General features: G+C 39.8%; 1 protein-coding gene across 1 annotated transcript in view; it reads right to left on the bottom strand.

Moving 5' to 3' along the window:
- The window catches only part of SLC2A13 (solute carrier family 2 member 13), a 158221-nt gene that overhangs the window by 35915 nt on the left and 105403 nt on the right, over window positions 1-16903 (bottom strand). Inside the window, exons 5-6 of the mRNA XM_048068473.2 lie at window positions 9781-9944; window positions 5513-5633 (exon numbers count right to left, since the gene is read on the bottom strand). Of these exons, the coding sequence (XP_047924430.1) occupies window positions 5513-5633; window positions 9781-9944 (285 nt within the window). The remainder of the gene's footprint in view (window positions 1-5512; window positions 5634-9780; window positions 9945-16903) is intronic.

The raw sequence follows: 16903 nt of genomic DNA, 5'->3' as shown, positions 1-16903 counted from the left end.
CCTTGTAGTATCTTTTGAGGATTAGCAAATGCCACCAAAGAGAACGCAAGCTGAAAATCACCACAGGCTGGAAGGCAATGTCACTTTGATTGTGCTCTTTTCTACTCTTCCCAGCTTGCTGTTTGTCACACTGGAGACATGTTCTAGGCTAGATGGATCTTTGATCTTACCTGGCATGCCCTGATGTTTACTCTTTGCTCTCAAAATTGGTTATGCACACAACCCTTTACCTCCCTTACTTCATTTTTATACACAAACTCCAATTCAGTTAGCTATTAGGACCTTGTTTAAAACTGTCTCATGCTTGTGTTTGAGGTCTAGTGCTGTTTGCACATGCTTCACTGCACCTCAGGCACGAAATCAAGTACTTCCTTATTCTTCTGATGATTCCTGGGTTGCTTCCAAAAGCTAACTATTACATACTGATTAAATATCACTCTGCAAAAAATATGGGGGATGCTTTAAGTAGTTAAAATGCCTGGGAACTGCAAGATACTACTTCAAGCTGTCGTATCTGGGACACAGGAAATATGATATTTAACTAAGAATGAGAAAAACCCAGCAGGACTTCAGGAGCACTTTCCTGCTACTGCAAGAAACCAAACTACAAAAGCTTGTTTGCTGGGCTCTGCTGACAGTCCTTTAGGTAACGTGTGCATCTGATCAGGGATGTCCACTGGGAAAAGCTACCTTTTATAATCACAAGACTCACACTCTACGTGTCATTCTGTATCTCGCCACACAGCTGTTTGAACAGATCTAAGTCACAGTTACATTCCTCTACGATCAATGCTTTGCATCTTCAGATCAGGCTCCTGCTCCACCTAGTCCACTGAGACTGTTCCTCAGTGACCCGTTCCTAGGGAAAGTTTCAGATGAGTTTTAAATACTTACTCTTCTTGGTATGCCAGCCACATATGAATACATTAGTTCTCTCCAAACCTTCCTTAAAACCCTCTTTTCCAGAACTCTCATGCCTGAAATAAGCAACATGATTTAAATAGAGCAACTGTTCTCAGCTTCTTGGTGCTTGCTGCTTCTGCTTCAGGTTTGAGGAGTACTCCAATGGCTCATCCATTTTTCCTACCTACAATACTCCAGTAGAGGAAACTACTCTCTAGAAACCTCACTTTGCTTAAGTGCTTAGGTCCTCACAGCTACACCTCTACTACCATAAGCGCCTTGACAGCAGATTGTGTGCTGGATGCTGGCACTCCATAAAAAGCAGCCTGATCTACTTGTACATAAGTATCAACCATCTCTTGTCTTAGATTATTTTTTTTTTTCTGAATTTATACTTTAGATGAGTAGCTCTTCAGATTTTTGTATTTAAGTTGATGAGGGGAGTTTTTTCCTCAAATTGCGTTCAAATTAAAGGTGCATGTAACTGACATAGTCCTGCCTATCCCCTATGACTTTTAATTTAAATGACAAGTTTTGATTGACAGGAATAAGACACCAGCAAAAGGAAAAGCATTACTAACTGATATATCCTTACTACCTATTTAATAAATTTCATGACTATATTGCAATCATTCTACAGTTCTACAGCATAAACTGTCTGTCAGAATCTTAATGACATTTCTAAAGAGCTGGCAAAATTATTCCGAAAAGTTTCTCTCTTTACATACTCATAATCTTCTGAACTTAATAGAAGTAACACATTACTATACTTATTATTGCAATCCTGAGTTATCAGAATGACCAGTAGCTCAGTCATTTTGACACTGGAAACATAAAATGAGAATCGTATTATAAAAAATACTGGTTCTGTGATATAGCAACAGTATGAAGAATCCTGATGTCCAGTTTGCAGATAACTCAGATAGTTAGTGAGTTAATTTGGAAAAATAAAGTACAATAGCTAATATACTTACTCTCTCTATCTTAAATGCTCTATTAATAGAGTATTTACTTACTCTATGTATATTAAAGCTATTTAATACAGTAACACCAGTTTTAGTTTCTGGGCTGAGTTTTTCAGTCCTGGTCATAATAAAATACTTTTGCTAAATTCATAAAGAAAATACCTATTTCTGTCTATTAGCTATCCCGAATATGATGTGTATCAGCACTAAGCACCGGTGTCGTCATCTCAGTGGCGTGCAAGTAAGTGGTCAATGAGCTCAGGAACACAAATCATGTGAGGGTGACTAACTCAAAAACGAACAAGAGAATCCTTGTGTGCCCAGCCCAGCTGGTGCTGCCTGGATTGTTTTAATCAAACTCTGAAGACAATCAGATCAGGAAGGAACCTGAAGAAATTCTTCACAGGTATCATTTGCCTAGGGTATGAGCCTCGTGGTTAACCTGAGATCAATGCAGAAGATACCATTTCCACAGAGCAGCATTACTTAAGCAGAACAAGTTCACATTATGTCTTGTACAGCTGACCAAACCTGAAGCGGTACAGTAAAAGAGACAGACACTTGAATGAAAGAAGACAAAAAGGCCAAGAATACGAGGAAATGGGACAATGGCTACTGTCCAGAAATGGATCATTGTCCCAAAGCAAGGTGTGGATGGTCACACCTTTGATTTGTTGAAGATTGGGAAAAGACAGAAGATGGTTACTGCATGTCCCCTTGACTTGACCTCTTTCTAGAAGCAAAGTCCCCTACAGAAAAGGGAGCATGTTTATGGAGCTTTGAGCAGATGGGAAAACAACTGGAACAGCCAGCTCATCTGTTAATTTCTCAGATGATAAATTTTGGAATTGTGCTGTTTTGTACTCCCAACTTTACCTCTGAATTTCTCTGTGGCTTTGAGGATAAGGGACCACAAGTATCCTTTTAAGGATAACAGGCCACAGCTGTTCTACTGAAGATCAACGAAAGGTCACACACTGCAACCACCTGTACCTGTACGGGTTGAGTGGCAAAATTAAGTTTGATTTAAGGGTGGTACATAGGAGAGTGTTCACCTTGTTTTTCCACAGTGAGACACCCACCCAGGGCCACCTGTGAGGATGCAAAGAGACTTTCAGTGCTCAAGGATCCTGCTGGATTTGCGTTACTTCCACGATGTCCTTATGAATAAGGATTACATTTGATTTTTTCATGGATATACAGATTATTTTTTGACTGTTGCTCATCTCTGATATTTTACCTCTTTACACCAAGTGAAAATGTTTTACTTGATATTTGCAACGTGTCTTATTGGTTTGTTTTCTGAAAAAACAAACAAACAAACAAACAAAAAAACCACACATGCATCTGTTTGCATGGCACGGCTCTTTCAGAAGGTAGTATTCAAGCCCTGGGTGCATTTCTCAGAACAGTGGCTGTGTTCTTCATCTGTTAGTCTGTTCTATCTTCATTGTTATTCCAGCAGCAGAAATTAATCTGTGCAGAGGAATACGGATCAAGGGAACAACAAACAAACAGACTGTTTGTAGTAGCTCTGAGGCTTCCATTATGGACACCCACGCTTACTCGAACCCAACAGATCTGCAAACATACAAAGCATTTTTACTCCGCACAGTATCACCAAAACTTCTGTCAGCAAAATACATTTTGACGATGTTCTTTTTAACTTGTAAATATGTTTTGGCAGAGACAAAGGAAAGTTGTATTTAGAAACACCCCCATACTCCAAGCTGGCCATGCTGCACACGGGCTTAGACCCTGGTGAGTGCACCTCACTCAGAGAAGCACTGCTCCACCGCTAGCTGGAGGACTATTTGTATTTGTGGGGGCACACGTATTTAAAAGTGCCTACAAGGACGTGACATTACTTGATGATCTTCTGACATCCTGCTGTCTTTTGCTTTTCCAAAAACTTCTGCGACAGCTTCAAGGCTTGCAAGGTACAGAGCTAAGCAATGTAAGGTACCAGCAGTTACACCAAAGCGAGCTAAAACATGGATAAAAAAGGAAGAGGCCACTGTCATTAACTTAACTCCCCCTATATATTCACTTTTATCTTTAAGCTGAGCTCTTTCTTTTTCAAAATACTCCCAAATGCAAATATTTAAATTAATTTATTGCTCTTTGTTAGACCATTTGATTTTCTACCATATCTGCTTTTGCTCTCTTCCATGTCAGAAATCATGACAGATTAAAGCATTCCAATAACTAATTAAATAACATGCCTTTCCTAGAACTACTTGCTTTAGTTTTTCATGGCTTTGTCCAGAATTACATGCTGAGCAAGCCACAGTGAATCCAAGTTTGACTAGCCATGGTTAACTGGAAAATGAAAACTGTGTCAAATAATTTTCTATACTCCTTAAGATGAACTAGTCATATTTCTTGTATGCAGTTTTATATATTGTTTCAGGTTTCAGGTTATATCATAGTCATCTATGTTCATTAGATATCAAATAATGAGTTCTGAAAATGGTGCATCAACTGTCTACAGACATCCCATCCAAACAGTTAGCTGAAGTCCTAGGCAAATCCTTTTGACATCTTGATATTAACATCATCTTATTCTTAAACAAGAACATTTGAAAGCTTTTTCCACCTTTTCATCCTTTAATTATTTTACTTGCCATTTGAAAAAGATGAATAGGTACGTCTCAAAAATAGCAATATAGGTGACACTGCAATAGCAAACAAGGAAAAACACAGTTTTTGCTAGTTGCAATCCTCATATCTGGTAGTATCTAGTGTTGCAGTTATTAGCATCTGTTTACACTCTTTTGAAGACCTTTCATGCCCTCCACAGGGTCTGTAAAATTTCAGCTCCTTAGAGTCAATGTTCTATCATATGAAAAGCCACAAACCATATTTCTAAACAATATCTCCAGGAAACTAGACGCGTACTGCTCATTTCTTGATATTTATGTCTACAACCAGCACATGCAAGGCAGATTTTCAACACAAATAAGAATTTCTTCAGCCACTTAGCCACTCCTCTCTCAGTTAGGACACTGGTGTTTTCCAGCCTACCAGAATGTAAGAGCACTCACACAAGAATAAAAACACACAAAATATAGAAAACGGCACATTCCTAACACTTTAGAAGTAATATTATTTGAAACCACAACTGCATACAAAAGGAATGTTGTACTCACTGTACAAAAATCACATTTGTTAGTAATTACCATTATTCTAAAGATTTTTTATTATTATTATTATTATTTTGCTCAGTAAAACAAGAGGCAAGGAACATATCCTTTTGAACAGTTCATAGATGTTATACATGACAAATCTATGAGTAGACAAATAACAGCATGTATATTTTACAAACGACTTTTAAAATACTCCAAACTGTGTCTGCTATAAATTGCAGCAGGTCTGATATAACAGAGGAGATCTCAAGTGTGTAGTCTGGTGCCTACCTGCCTTATTTAATCCAAGAAACTCCAAAGGATTATTCAAAGCATTTAAGGAAAGAATCTAATTTTCTCTATTGAAGAAAGTAAAGATTTTAACTTTAGGGATTTAACTTAGGCCCTTGTACTGGACTGTCTGAATACTTGTCCATTACCTGCATGAGGTTGTAATACTCAATTAACTGGAAAAAAATCTTCAAGGAGACTGGATGAATGATCATGAAATCTCACCTGTATTTTGTGCAGGTAGAGTTTTGATGTGAAGGATCTGGTGGATTAAGTGTGACTCTTGGCGAGACCTGAGCTGATAGCAAAAATCCCGAAGCTAGGATAATGAGTGCTACAGCAGTACCTAAAAATACAGATAAAGAACAATGTGATACTTCTCTCCAGAGAACACGAAATAATTCTCTATTGAACCAAGCTATGCTCAGGAAAGCAAAGCACCCCATTATTATGCATACAGCATTTGCCATTACACTGAGCAGTTGTGATGAGAATCCAAGAAAAATACCCTTTGCTACATCCCCATCTTGAATCAGGTTAGATGTTAAAGTCAAGTACATTCAGTTTAATGTCCAGATATTAAATTAACAGGTCAAGACTATTTTGTGGCATGTGGAATTGAAGACTGCATGAATAAACTAATATATTCTTCTTCAGTGTTGAAAATAATGCTGTAAAGGTAAAATTTAATAGCGACGTTTAAATCATCACACTTCCTCCCACTACCAGGCTTGCAGGCTTTCCTGTAAAAGAGAAAATAGCATCAGCTGTTTCATCAATTCTTCGTGCCTTTGTGAAATGAGAGAAATTTGACTTTTCATACAAATGCCACCAAAATGTGCAACTGCAATTTCTGAATTTCTTGTTTCAAACAGCACATGTAACAAATCTGCTAGGGAAGAGCCCCCTTCACCTGTTAGCTCCTGACCCCAGCAAATTCCTTCTGCATGGACAGGATTCCTGCTTTGTAAAACAGGTCATTATTAGAGCAGTACATAGTTTTCCTACCTGATTTGTCACACACATAGAATATGCTGTATCATTTTAATGAAATTAATATAATTCATCACTATGAGTACTGCAACTAACCCAAACTTGGACATCTTGAAACATTTACACCTTGCTACATGGTGAGGTATCTAATTCTGCCCCCTGTATCTATTTGTATACTCGCCACTTATGTGGCATCTTCTGAGAGGTCCCACAGACCATGTATATCCTGATGTACAGACAACCAACACTAAAAATACAAAACTAGTTATAGTTGCATTTATAAGTCGGTTACTGATTATTTAATAACATTTCCATTACCACACAAAAATAGATGCTCTATTCAATTAAAAGTACTCCTCAGCAACCCTTTGCTCTGTACATTAGAAATTCTCAGAAATGCTTCTGTGCAAATCTTTAAAAATGCCTCTGCATTAAAAATACAGCATATCACTCTTGCCACTCTTTAAGAAATTATACGTTCTTGTACATGTTTTTTACTTGTTGATTTTTACTGTTTTGGCAGTTTGGGGATGGGCCGGGGATGGGCCAGGGATGGTGCTCTAAAAGGGAAAAAACAAAAGTTTCCTAGCAGGCAAACCCGTCAAGTGTATGATTATTTTTTTCTGAGGAATAAATAATATCTTAAGCACCAAGATACCATGAATGTGTCTGTGCAGCAGCCATGGCTAATAGGCATGAATATGCATGAACTCAAGATTACTGGACCACACATTCACCTAGACCGAGGCAACAAAGATCTTAAACTCAGTTACAAACTACTTGTGAGAAAGCACCTATCCACCATAAAATGTAATTTCAATTTATTTTAAATTGGGTTTTGTACTGCTATGACTACTAGTCATGCTGACAATCCCAGTGTTCTGGGTGGGCATGATATTGTACTAGATCTACTGTACTTTCTGTACTTACTGTACTTTCAAAATGCCATAAACCAAATAGCAAATATATTTAGACAGGACCTATAATCTTATTTATATTCATTGTAAATATGCCTTGTCTGTCTTTCAAGTTAAACAAACACACTAGCACGCAGTTACAGTACCTCTGCAAATGCTTTATTTCTTTGGAAAAGTACGGAGTATATAAAACTGGTGAATGAAGCTTATTATACGTTGTCATTCTGTGGAAAGTTTGTCTAAGATTAACAAAAACATATAATTACAGAATGCCATTAACTGAGATGAAAAAAGGTAAATATCCCAAAAATGTTTTAGATCCTCTCTGCTACAAACAGAGATAAAAATTGTCAAACGCCCAACTAGCACCATGCTTTCAAATTGCCAGTTGCTGAAGCAGTAAAAGGAAAACGCAGATGAAATGGATACTGCAGTTGTGCCAAACTCTCCACATTTCACAATGAACAACTTTGAAGAAAGAAACAAACTGAAGAAAAAGAGGAAAAGAAAGATGAAGAACTGTTGCCAGGATAAACTTGTAGCAGCAGGCAAAGGTAGTAGTTTTGCCCTCATTTCATATAATGGAAAATGGGCATATACAGCTTCTGCAAAGACCAGAAAAGCAGCCAGTGTAATAACTCCATGTAAAGGTCAATTTCCTTAGAAACACAGACCAAAACAGAGCATTAAAATATTAAGTTTATCACATGAGAAAACTCATTATTGAAAATAAATCCATCAGCAGATTCAGTAATTATCATTTTAGCCCTTTTGCTGAGTAAAGCACATCATACTCACCACTACCTAAGTTTGTGTCAACCCTTGCATAAAAAAACTCTAAATAGCACAGAGAGATGACTTGATTTCATTATTGTCATTATTTGTGCTGTATTTTCCTAAAGCAGAGACCATAGGATAAAGAGCACGGTACGAACACAGCATGGATCAAGAGATGCTGCAGAGTGACAGTGGGCCACTGACCACAGAACAAGGAACATGGATTTTATTACTAATTACTTTGTGTCCAGATATCATAAACAAATGACCTTTAACTGCATTATTCTCCTTTGTTAGTCCTGTGCCTTATTTCTATCTTCTCATCTGTTCCATGACTCATGCTTTACAAGACACATTAGCATCTACATTTCAAACTTATAACCTTTGAATATGTCAACGAGAGCCAAACAGCAAGGAGTTCTGTGATTGTATGGAAAGCCCATGTGGGAATAAAACCTATATGCTGGTTCCAGACAAGCAATGTACCCCCGAGGGGCTGGCCACACATATTAGGTATGAGGGCCTAATGCGTAAATACTCCATTCCAATAGAGCATTAACGAGAGGCAGCACCCACAAAACAAGTCTAGGGAGAACGTCATGAGGCTTGCACTTCCCAGAAAGACAAGAAAACGCACATGTACCACAGGGAAAAGGTGTTGGGTACAGGGAATGGTAGAGGAATCTGTACAGGGAATGGTACAGGACTACTCTCCTGGTGTGACCACATTTCTGAGCTTAGATCACAAGCTCAGGAACCTAAAAAAACTTTAGGAGTCTCAGCTCCAAATCAAGATGGTATCAAATACAGATTCATTATAACTTAAAAACACCAAACTGACTCCAAAGCCCATCTTTTAATTCACCAATTTGTGCGGTTGTTTGGACCACAGACAACACCGCAGTCAGCGCTGGGCCTACATAAACGCATTCCAACGCTGTGAGCGCAGACTGACGGCTGTCCCTGGGGGTCAGCAGATGGGCAGCGGCCTGGCAGGTGGTCCCCCCTCTGCCGTGTCGCATCAACAGCAAGTTGATGAGCTTTTCGGATGTTCAGCCAGGGCCAGGTACCTGCTTCAGCCAGAACGGGCACTTACAAGGGCACAAGCAGGGACGGTCCGGGTAAGCAGCAGGATGCTGCTGAGTGTAGGCAAGACTGCTAGCTCTGCCCCTTCCAGCTCCTAAGAGGTGGCTGCATCACCGAGTTATGGTGTTTGAATATTCGGACAAAATGCGGAAATTCAGAATTCTGTGATTTTGTCCCTCATGCAAGAGACCAATTACAGTCGCATTAATGCAGGTAATGCACTGGCTGTATTGCATTTGAAATAATCATGCAAAGAACTGCTTTAGTTTTTAAAAAATACTTTGACGGTTGTGTGATATGCTTTCTCCAGTAGTTCTTAATAAAATGTTCTGAATTCACATTAATGAGCCAGAAATTGCATATCGCAGATGTACATGAGACCTAAAAACTAACCAGCTGTGAAGTTCCAAGCATTTGATTCCTTACACCAAAACAAACAAACAAAAAGTATAAAAAACTAAGTAAAGACATTATCAAACATAGCTTGAAAAAGAAACTGCACCTGAAAAAATAAGATGCTAAACCTCTATTTTTATAACCAGCTCTTGGCTGTGGTACCATATTACTATTCTTGAAAATCTACAGGATTTCAGCAAGGAGACTGGGGTCAACATCATTAGTTTGAAGAGGATTACTTTGATAAAATTAGCACTTGAAACTTTATCTTCGTTTTATTCTTGTTACCACGAGGCCTACCCAATTCACTCACGAAGCACTCACCTGTTAAGCTGCCAAGTGTGAGTTTCCGGCGACCCATCCTTTCAACAAGCCAGACTCCCACGAGAGTGAAAATGAAGTTTATAAAGGCTGTGAGGGCAGCCAGCCAGATCGCCAGCCTGTCGTCTTGAACTCCAGACATCTGCAAAATGGTAGCACTGTAGTACCTGCAAGACAGACACCACTGATTTGAATTTGGCTCATATTGTACTTCCTGACTGTAAATCGAAAGAGATTGTAACAAATATTAGGCGTGACCTCCTGCATATGCAGCCACACGCTGACACCCAGTTACCCTGGGAAATCAGGCAACACCAAGGGACAACCTGTGCTTGACTGAAGTTTTGGCTGAAGGACACCAGGAGGTGAATTGCCATTGCCTTGGCTGTTTGTATTTCCTATGATCGGTCACGTTCTGCTAGAAATGGGGTTTGCATTTTTAATTTAAATAAATCCGCACAGCCACTGCTTTGTGCTCTTTTTTTTTTTTTCTGCCAAAACGTGGGATTTCAGAACTCAGTGTACTGTCTAGGGAAAGACAGCTCAAAAATTGAGTATGTTTTCACTCTCATTAAAGGTCACACAGAACTAATCTATGGCATCCAACACGTTGCAAGCAATCCTCCCAGACTCCTGGTTTTAGGTCTTGCAGCTTAAATGCCCTGCCGCCAGCTTGCCTGACACTCTCCACTGCATTACTTCTGTCTAGCCAGAACATGATCGTTTTGAAATGCGTTAGCACCACATTGCAGGAATGTGAATCTGCACCAAACAGGAGCGTTTGACAGAAGTTTCTGTTTAATTTTGAAATGAATCAACCATTCCACACAAACGGGAACTCATAAATAACTCAAATGAACAAAATGAAAAGAAAAAAAAAAAAAGGAAGCCTTCTATTGTTTTTCACAGAGATCAGATGAATACAGATATTGTGCCTGTGTTCTCAGGGAGAGCTCAATAAACCTTCGAGAAATACACGCAAATAGCTTTGTTCGTGTTGCATAAGCACTTTTCATCTTGTTCTGTTAATTTGTGACGTCTGCAATACTGAATATTCAATCCTTCACATACCTAGCAGCCCATTGGCTTTCACGCAGTAATAACCATCAAAAATGTCAAAGCTCACGTTTCTTTTTTCCCCTGCTCAAAATGCAGCTTCCTTTAAATGCCATTGTTTTAATGCCTGGATGTGCTAACCTCAGAAATTTTAGCATAAAAAACGTGGACCACCAAGCATAAAACATTTTTATTTCAATACAATAACCCATGATGGACAATAGGCTCAGCTGACTGCTTGTGAAAGCACCTGAGTCAGTTGAGACACTACCAGTCATAAATTATGACACCTATGTCTGGATGTTACTGACTCCCCTGTACGCTGGGGCAAGGTCTTTAGATCCCCCTGGTTCCCTTCCTCAGCTCGTCTTCCTCACCAGTTCTGCCATTTGAGACTATACAAGCAACTCCTGGGGTGCAGCAGGAGAGGATCCCCAGAGTGAAGCTGCTGGCACCGAGGACCTGGTGTCTCCACGCGCTCATGTTTTGGGCCTGGCTCCATGGACAACCTGCCTGCTAGTGACTGGAACATCTCTTCCAGGCTCATTTTGTCTGAAACAAAGAATTGCATCCTCTGAGATCACTGCAGTGGTGTGAATCTTGGGGAGATGGAGATTCAAGAAGCACAGACGTGATTGGAATCAAAATGCTAATGTTCATGCGCCCTCGCTTCTTAAGGCTCTCTAAATTAAATTGCTAACTGCTTGTCAAAACTTACATCATACTGCACTACTCCAGTCACCAAAATCATCCAGGCTGTCTCTGATCTCCCAATACTGCCTTTCTTTTTCTTCTTATAGGTAGGAAAATAACAACAAATGTCAAGACTTGGCCTGCTGACACCTGCTATGAGACTCCTATTTACTTCAAGCGGACAAGGCTTCATGAAGCCACTTTTAACTCTACACATCTAAATCTTCTCGAAATCCAGTTCTACTGTGAAGCCAGAAATTGCCAGTTGTCAGCAGCAATGCATAGTGCGTTGATACTAGATAGTTAGAAAAGCAAAGAATAAAGAATCACTTGAAAGTGTGTTGGTCTACTTCCAGCCCCATACAAACAGACACCTTCCACACCCGACAAGGCTCCAAGTTGCTTTTTGCACCCGCTGGTTATATATTCTCAGCTAGAAGCTCACCGTTTATCCATAAATAAACGACATATTTCACTTCTGTGGAAAACAAAACAGGGAAATTTATAATCTGCAAATCCAAGTGACACGCTAACACAGCTTGGCTGCTGGGCAACACTGGTGATGTTTATTACGGCATAGCAATCCAATTTCAAAAATTCAGAAGAATATTTGCATAGATTATGATAAGCACTAAATACGAACATTTTTAATACCAACCTGTGCAGCCCTAACTGCCTATTAGTGCAGTCTTTTTAATTTCTTCCTGACAGGGAGAAAAACTGTGTGGCAGAAAAAGGTCAGGCTGTGATATTATACAACCACGGTAAATACTGCAGCTCCTATGGGGAATGCAATGTCAGTGACAAAGTTTGGCAGCCCTAATTTATTTTCTAAAATGTAAAGAAAATGACAAAAGCACATGCATCTCCTTGGAATTTTAAAGCAAGTACTTTATCTTTAAAAGCAAATAAACACAATTACAAAACCACCCAAAGTAACTGAGTCAGATAAATATAAAAGATTTTAATATGGATCATCTGCAAGAATGTCAAAACTATAAAGTTGCGCTATCAAGAACAAAAAAACAACTGAGGCATTTCCACAGTAAAGAATACCCAGACTAATCTTTCTACGACATATGCATACTGAAAATGTGCAGTATGGATTTGAAGCAAATTAACGCCCTCACTTTCCTCCCTTGCCTCCTTTAAAGAGTCAGGATTTTTATAAAGTGACTATGTCTAATGTTTGAAGAAAAGGAGAATGCCCCCTTCCAGCAGGTCTTTAGACGATTCGAAACACATCAGGCCCCAGGTCAGCTCATTCAGCAGCAGAGGAGATCATGCCAGGCTTGGGAGCTCTCAATCAAAACCAAAAAAAACCTTGTGGATAAGCTGCCAGGTTGTTTGCATCACAGCTTTGATTGCCCCAATCTTTCAGGAGGGGCTGCTCCAGCCCATCTGTTATATCTGACAAAGTTTCTGTCTAATGATGTCAGCTTTTTTGGACAGAATTTGTCATTCTTCTAAAATTAATGAATAAACCTAAATAACCTAGAAGTACCTTTCAACATCTTAAAAACATTTATTTTACATTGTTGCTTTTAAGAAAATGAAGATATAATACTCTGGCACTGGTTTGCAAAAGCTTGTTGAATTTTTCTAGCACAATACTTTGGAAATCACTATCCAACTACTCAAACTACTCGGTCCAAGAAAAACAGTCCTCAGAGATAATGAATCTCTCCATCTTTTTTGCAACTCAGTTGAAATAACACAAAGCGAAATGGCAAGTAGCGCCACAGCCAAGAAACAAATGATTAAATGTTGAAGGAGATCCAAAATGGTGGCAATTTCAACAGATGTACACACTCTCTTTCTGCAATTGTGCATGACCTCTCCTTGTGCTCTATCAGGTCATTGCACGACAAAACTGCCGGACTAAGAGGAACAAAAGTAATCATAACAAAACACAATCCACATTCGCAAAATGGTCTTGCTTCTACACCTTGACATTGTTTCTCTCCTTCTTTAGGAATTGCTAAAGCTTATTGCCACCAAGTTTGATGACTTCCAGCACAGGCACTGCACTGGACCAGGCACCAGGCTGCAGCGTTGCATGGACAACGCAGCAAGGACACCGCAGCATCCCCTGCCCTATGCAGCTGTGCTGTCACACTGAGAGCTGTCAAAACATCCTGTTGGCTACAGAGAAATGACGAGAATGACCTGTGCTGCCAAGCAGAAGACAGAGCGCAGTTATTTAAAAAATAGCTGTATTTTAGTTACGGCTTACATACACGTGGAATACAGAGTCTTGCTCCCCAGCTGACTTTTAAGTGGTGAAAGGTTCAGGTGGGAGGTGGCAGGTCCACAATTTCTGCTGTGGACACTTGCAGGCTGGCCATGTAAGTGCTGCAAGGAGCCGTGGTGCAATCTGCCCAGCCAGGTAGCTCATTGCTATGGGACTACGCCAATGCCAATCAGATACAACAGACAGACACCAACCTGTCAGAAGAACTGAGGGACTAATGCTAAATCATGTTGATTCGAACAACAGTATTCAACTCGAATTATAAATGTTCTGACTTATTCCGTGTCTCCTTCCTATTGCAGACAATCACACATCCTTGTAAGTACAGCCATAACGTTCTCCAAGACAGCCTGTTCTGATGCATGCTTTGACTATATACATCTGGACAAAGATTAGGAGAACAGGTAAAGCCATCCTTAACATTTCATCTTCAGATGATAACAGATCAAGACGGTTTTACATGTTGCTAACCTGAATTGCAACAGCCCAACAACTGGTATAGCCATAGCGTGCCACACAACCTCTGAGCAATAAACACGTGGCTGGGGCTGCCTTAGCATCCCGCGTCCTGCTCGCTGCAGGGGAAGGAGGTGGGGTAAGACCACAGGCTTCCAAATGCAGGTCCTGAATCACTCCACCGTCTCGAAGGCCTGATGTGACTTTGCTCTTGATACATTTTTGTTGAATACTGAAAATGAACTTGAGCAATAGTGTTACTGCTATTAACTGGTTTTAACCCTGCAAATGTACCTGCCTTCCTCTTTTGTGTGCAGCTTGAGCACAACAATCATACCGTGTCTGGCATTTCTGAATATTCAGAGGCGTTAAAGAAAGAGCAAGCACAAGCCAAGAAACTCCCATTGGAATTACTGCTACTGGAAAGAGGCCAGGCACGTGGAGTAACTGCAGGTTAGTGAAAGATGTGCTCTATGAGCTTGGGAACAGCTTCTAGAGCAAAGCAGGCTTATGGAACTGCACACTTGCATCTGCCTGTCCCACCCATTTAGACCTTTGTTACGAAAGAGGGTTAATCTAGAAAGTTTAAGCTTGCATTTTCATCACTAAAGGCCTGCAGGGTTACGACAGCTTCACCAATGTGTTAAACTGTGGCAACTCATCTGTGCAGATGAACTTACAGAAACAGCAGGAGAAAGCAAGGGCAGCATATGGGAAATGAGATGTCAAAGTGTTGGAAATGAAAACAAGATAGGAAGAAGCTGGCGTATCTGGAAGGAGCCAAAGACAGCATATGTTCCAAGCGTAGCGGCTCTCAGGCAGGAGGGATGCTACAGCCCTGCTAAGCACCACGTGAAGCCTGGGGAAGGGAAACAGGCACATTGGCAAGGTGCTGAAGAAACAAAAAATATCCCTTGGTTAGACTTGTTCGAAATAAGGACTGCAAAGCAATATGGCAGCATTTATTGATAAAATTGGAGTATTGGACAACGTGGTTCTGCTTCCCAGTTTCACATCCCATACACGGCAGTGACAAAGGAGATGCAGCAGTTTCCACTCACACACAGAGGCTGCACTCAGAGCAACCATGGACACCAGTTTGGAGACTGGGTAGTTATTCAGACTCTGCTACTTCCCTGTCTACATTTCCTATCATGTCTGTCTAATCCCTTACCTTGCCTTTTAAACCTCCCTGCTGGAGCAGGGGGTTGGACCAGATGACCTCCAGAGGTCCCTCCCTGGCTCAACCATTCTGTGATTTTGAAACATTGCTTTGCGCAATTAGACACTGGTTTGATTGGCTCCTTTCTGGACTCCTATAATAAAGCTAGTAATATTAATATCAACAGCAGCACTGATATTACAAAACACATGAACGCAGACACAGCTTTCAGTGGGAATTGCCTTTGTCAGACAAAATGTTTCAGATGCTGAATTTCCTTTGGCTATGAATAATGAAAATGGAAAGTCACAGAAAGGATAAGATCTAACCTCATCTTTGACATTAGGCATATAATAAAGCTGATCACAAAGGCTGTAAAAATCCATTTCACCACTTTGATTCATCACCATTCCCAGGACTACTGTGTTAATCAGTTTACAGCCTTTAGATTCCTTAAAAAGTAATTTCCCTTTGGTCTTTTCTGTGCAACAGATCAATGGCTCATTTTGGTTATACAAACTCATCTAAGTTGGGAAAAATATTATTTCCTCCTTTGTTTCTTTATCAAAATGAGATATACAACTATCCAATGTTATCAAACACTTCTCTTATTGTCATTAAAACATTTACTTTCTGTAAACAAGGTGGATTTTTTTATGTCATACACTTCAAAAGAACAAAGTGACATGCCTGTAACAGACCTCTTTGGTCATCCAAACCCTCGAGTGTACAGCTAACCACCTCACAATAATAGCTTTTAACAAAACAAAACTGTCCCATCTTAAAATACTTTAAATTTTCCTGTCCCTGATAATCCAAATAAAAAGAAGTTCAAGACACCCCGAATCTTTGGTTGGTAAAAACTTTTTCTAACTTACAAACAAAATTTTTTCATGGCAAGGTCACACATGCATTCATTCATGTGCCTAGATCACCATAAAAAATCAATAGTTTTTCTTCCTCTGAGACGTTTTTTCTCTGATTTTAAAGAGCAATTATAATTTCTGAAACATCTTTCTGCTAGGCTAAGTGAGCTACTTAGTCTCCTTTTGGAAGATGAGTTCTCCAGTCTTCCTGAACACCCTTTTAGCTCCATATTGCACCATTTTTTTTACTTTTATTTATTTTTTTTAATGAGGATGTCAATAAACATATAGCAAGAAGCACTATTACATGGTTATAGCAATGCTTCCTAGTACCTCTTGGATCAGCTGTCCCAATTATAGACATTTAGCAATACCGATACAGCAGGAGGACAACAGAATGACGACTAAAACAGCAAGCCTCTCCTCTCCATTTCCAATTAGTGATATCCAGATTTCTACAAAAATTTTCTTAGACCTGAAGACTTCTAACCTTTCACTCGGCTATTAAACTGAATCTAGTTTCTACAATTTAACTGTTGAGAGGCAATAGTCCAGTTTTCTGCTCCTCCCATTTGATATTCTCATCTTCTTCCTGTTGACACCCTCCACCAGTGTTTTTTGTCGCTGTACTCTTACTCG

The sequence above is a fragment of the Anser cygnoides genome, chromosome 1 (assembly GCF_040182565.1).
Source record: "Anser cygnoides isolate HZ-2024a breed goose chromosome 1, Taihu_goose_T2T_genome, whole genome shotgun sequence".
Lineage (NCBI taxonomy): Eukaryota > Metazoa > Chordata > Aves > Anseriformes > Anatidae > Anser > Anser cygnoides.
The sequence above is the reverse complement of the archived record's forward strand: the minus strand, read 5'-3'. Positions and strand labels throughout refer to the sequence as shown.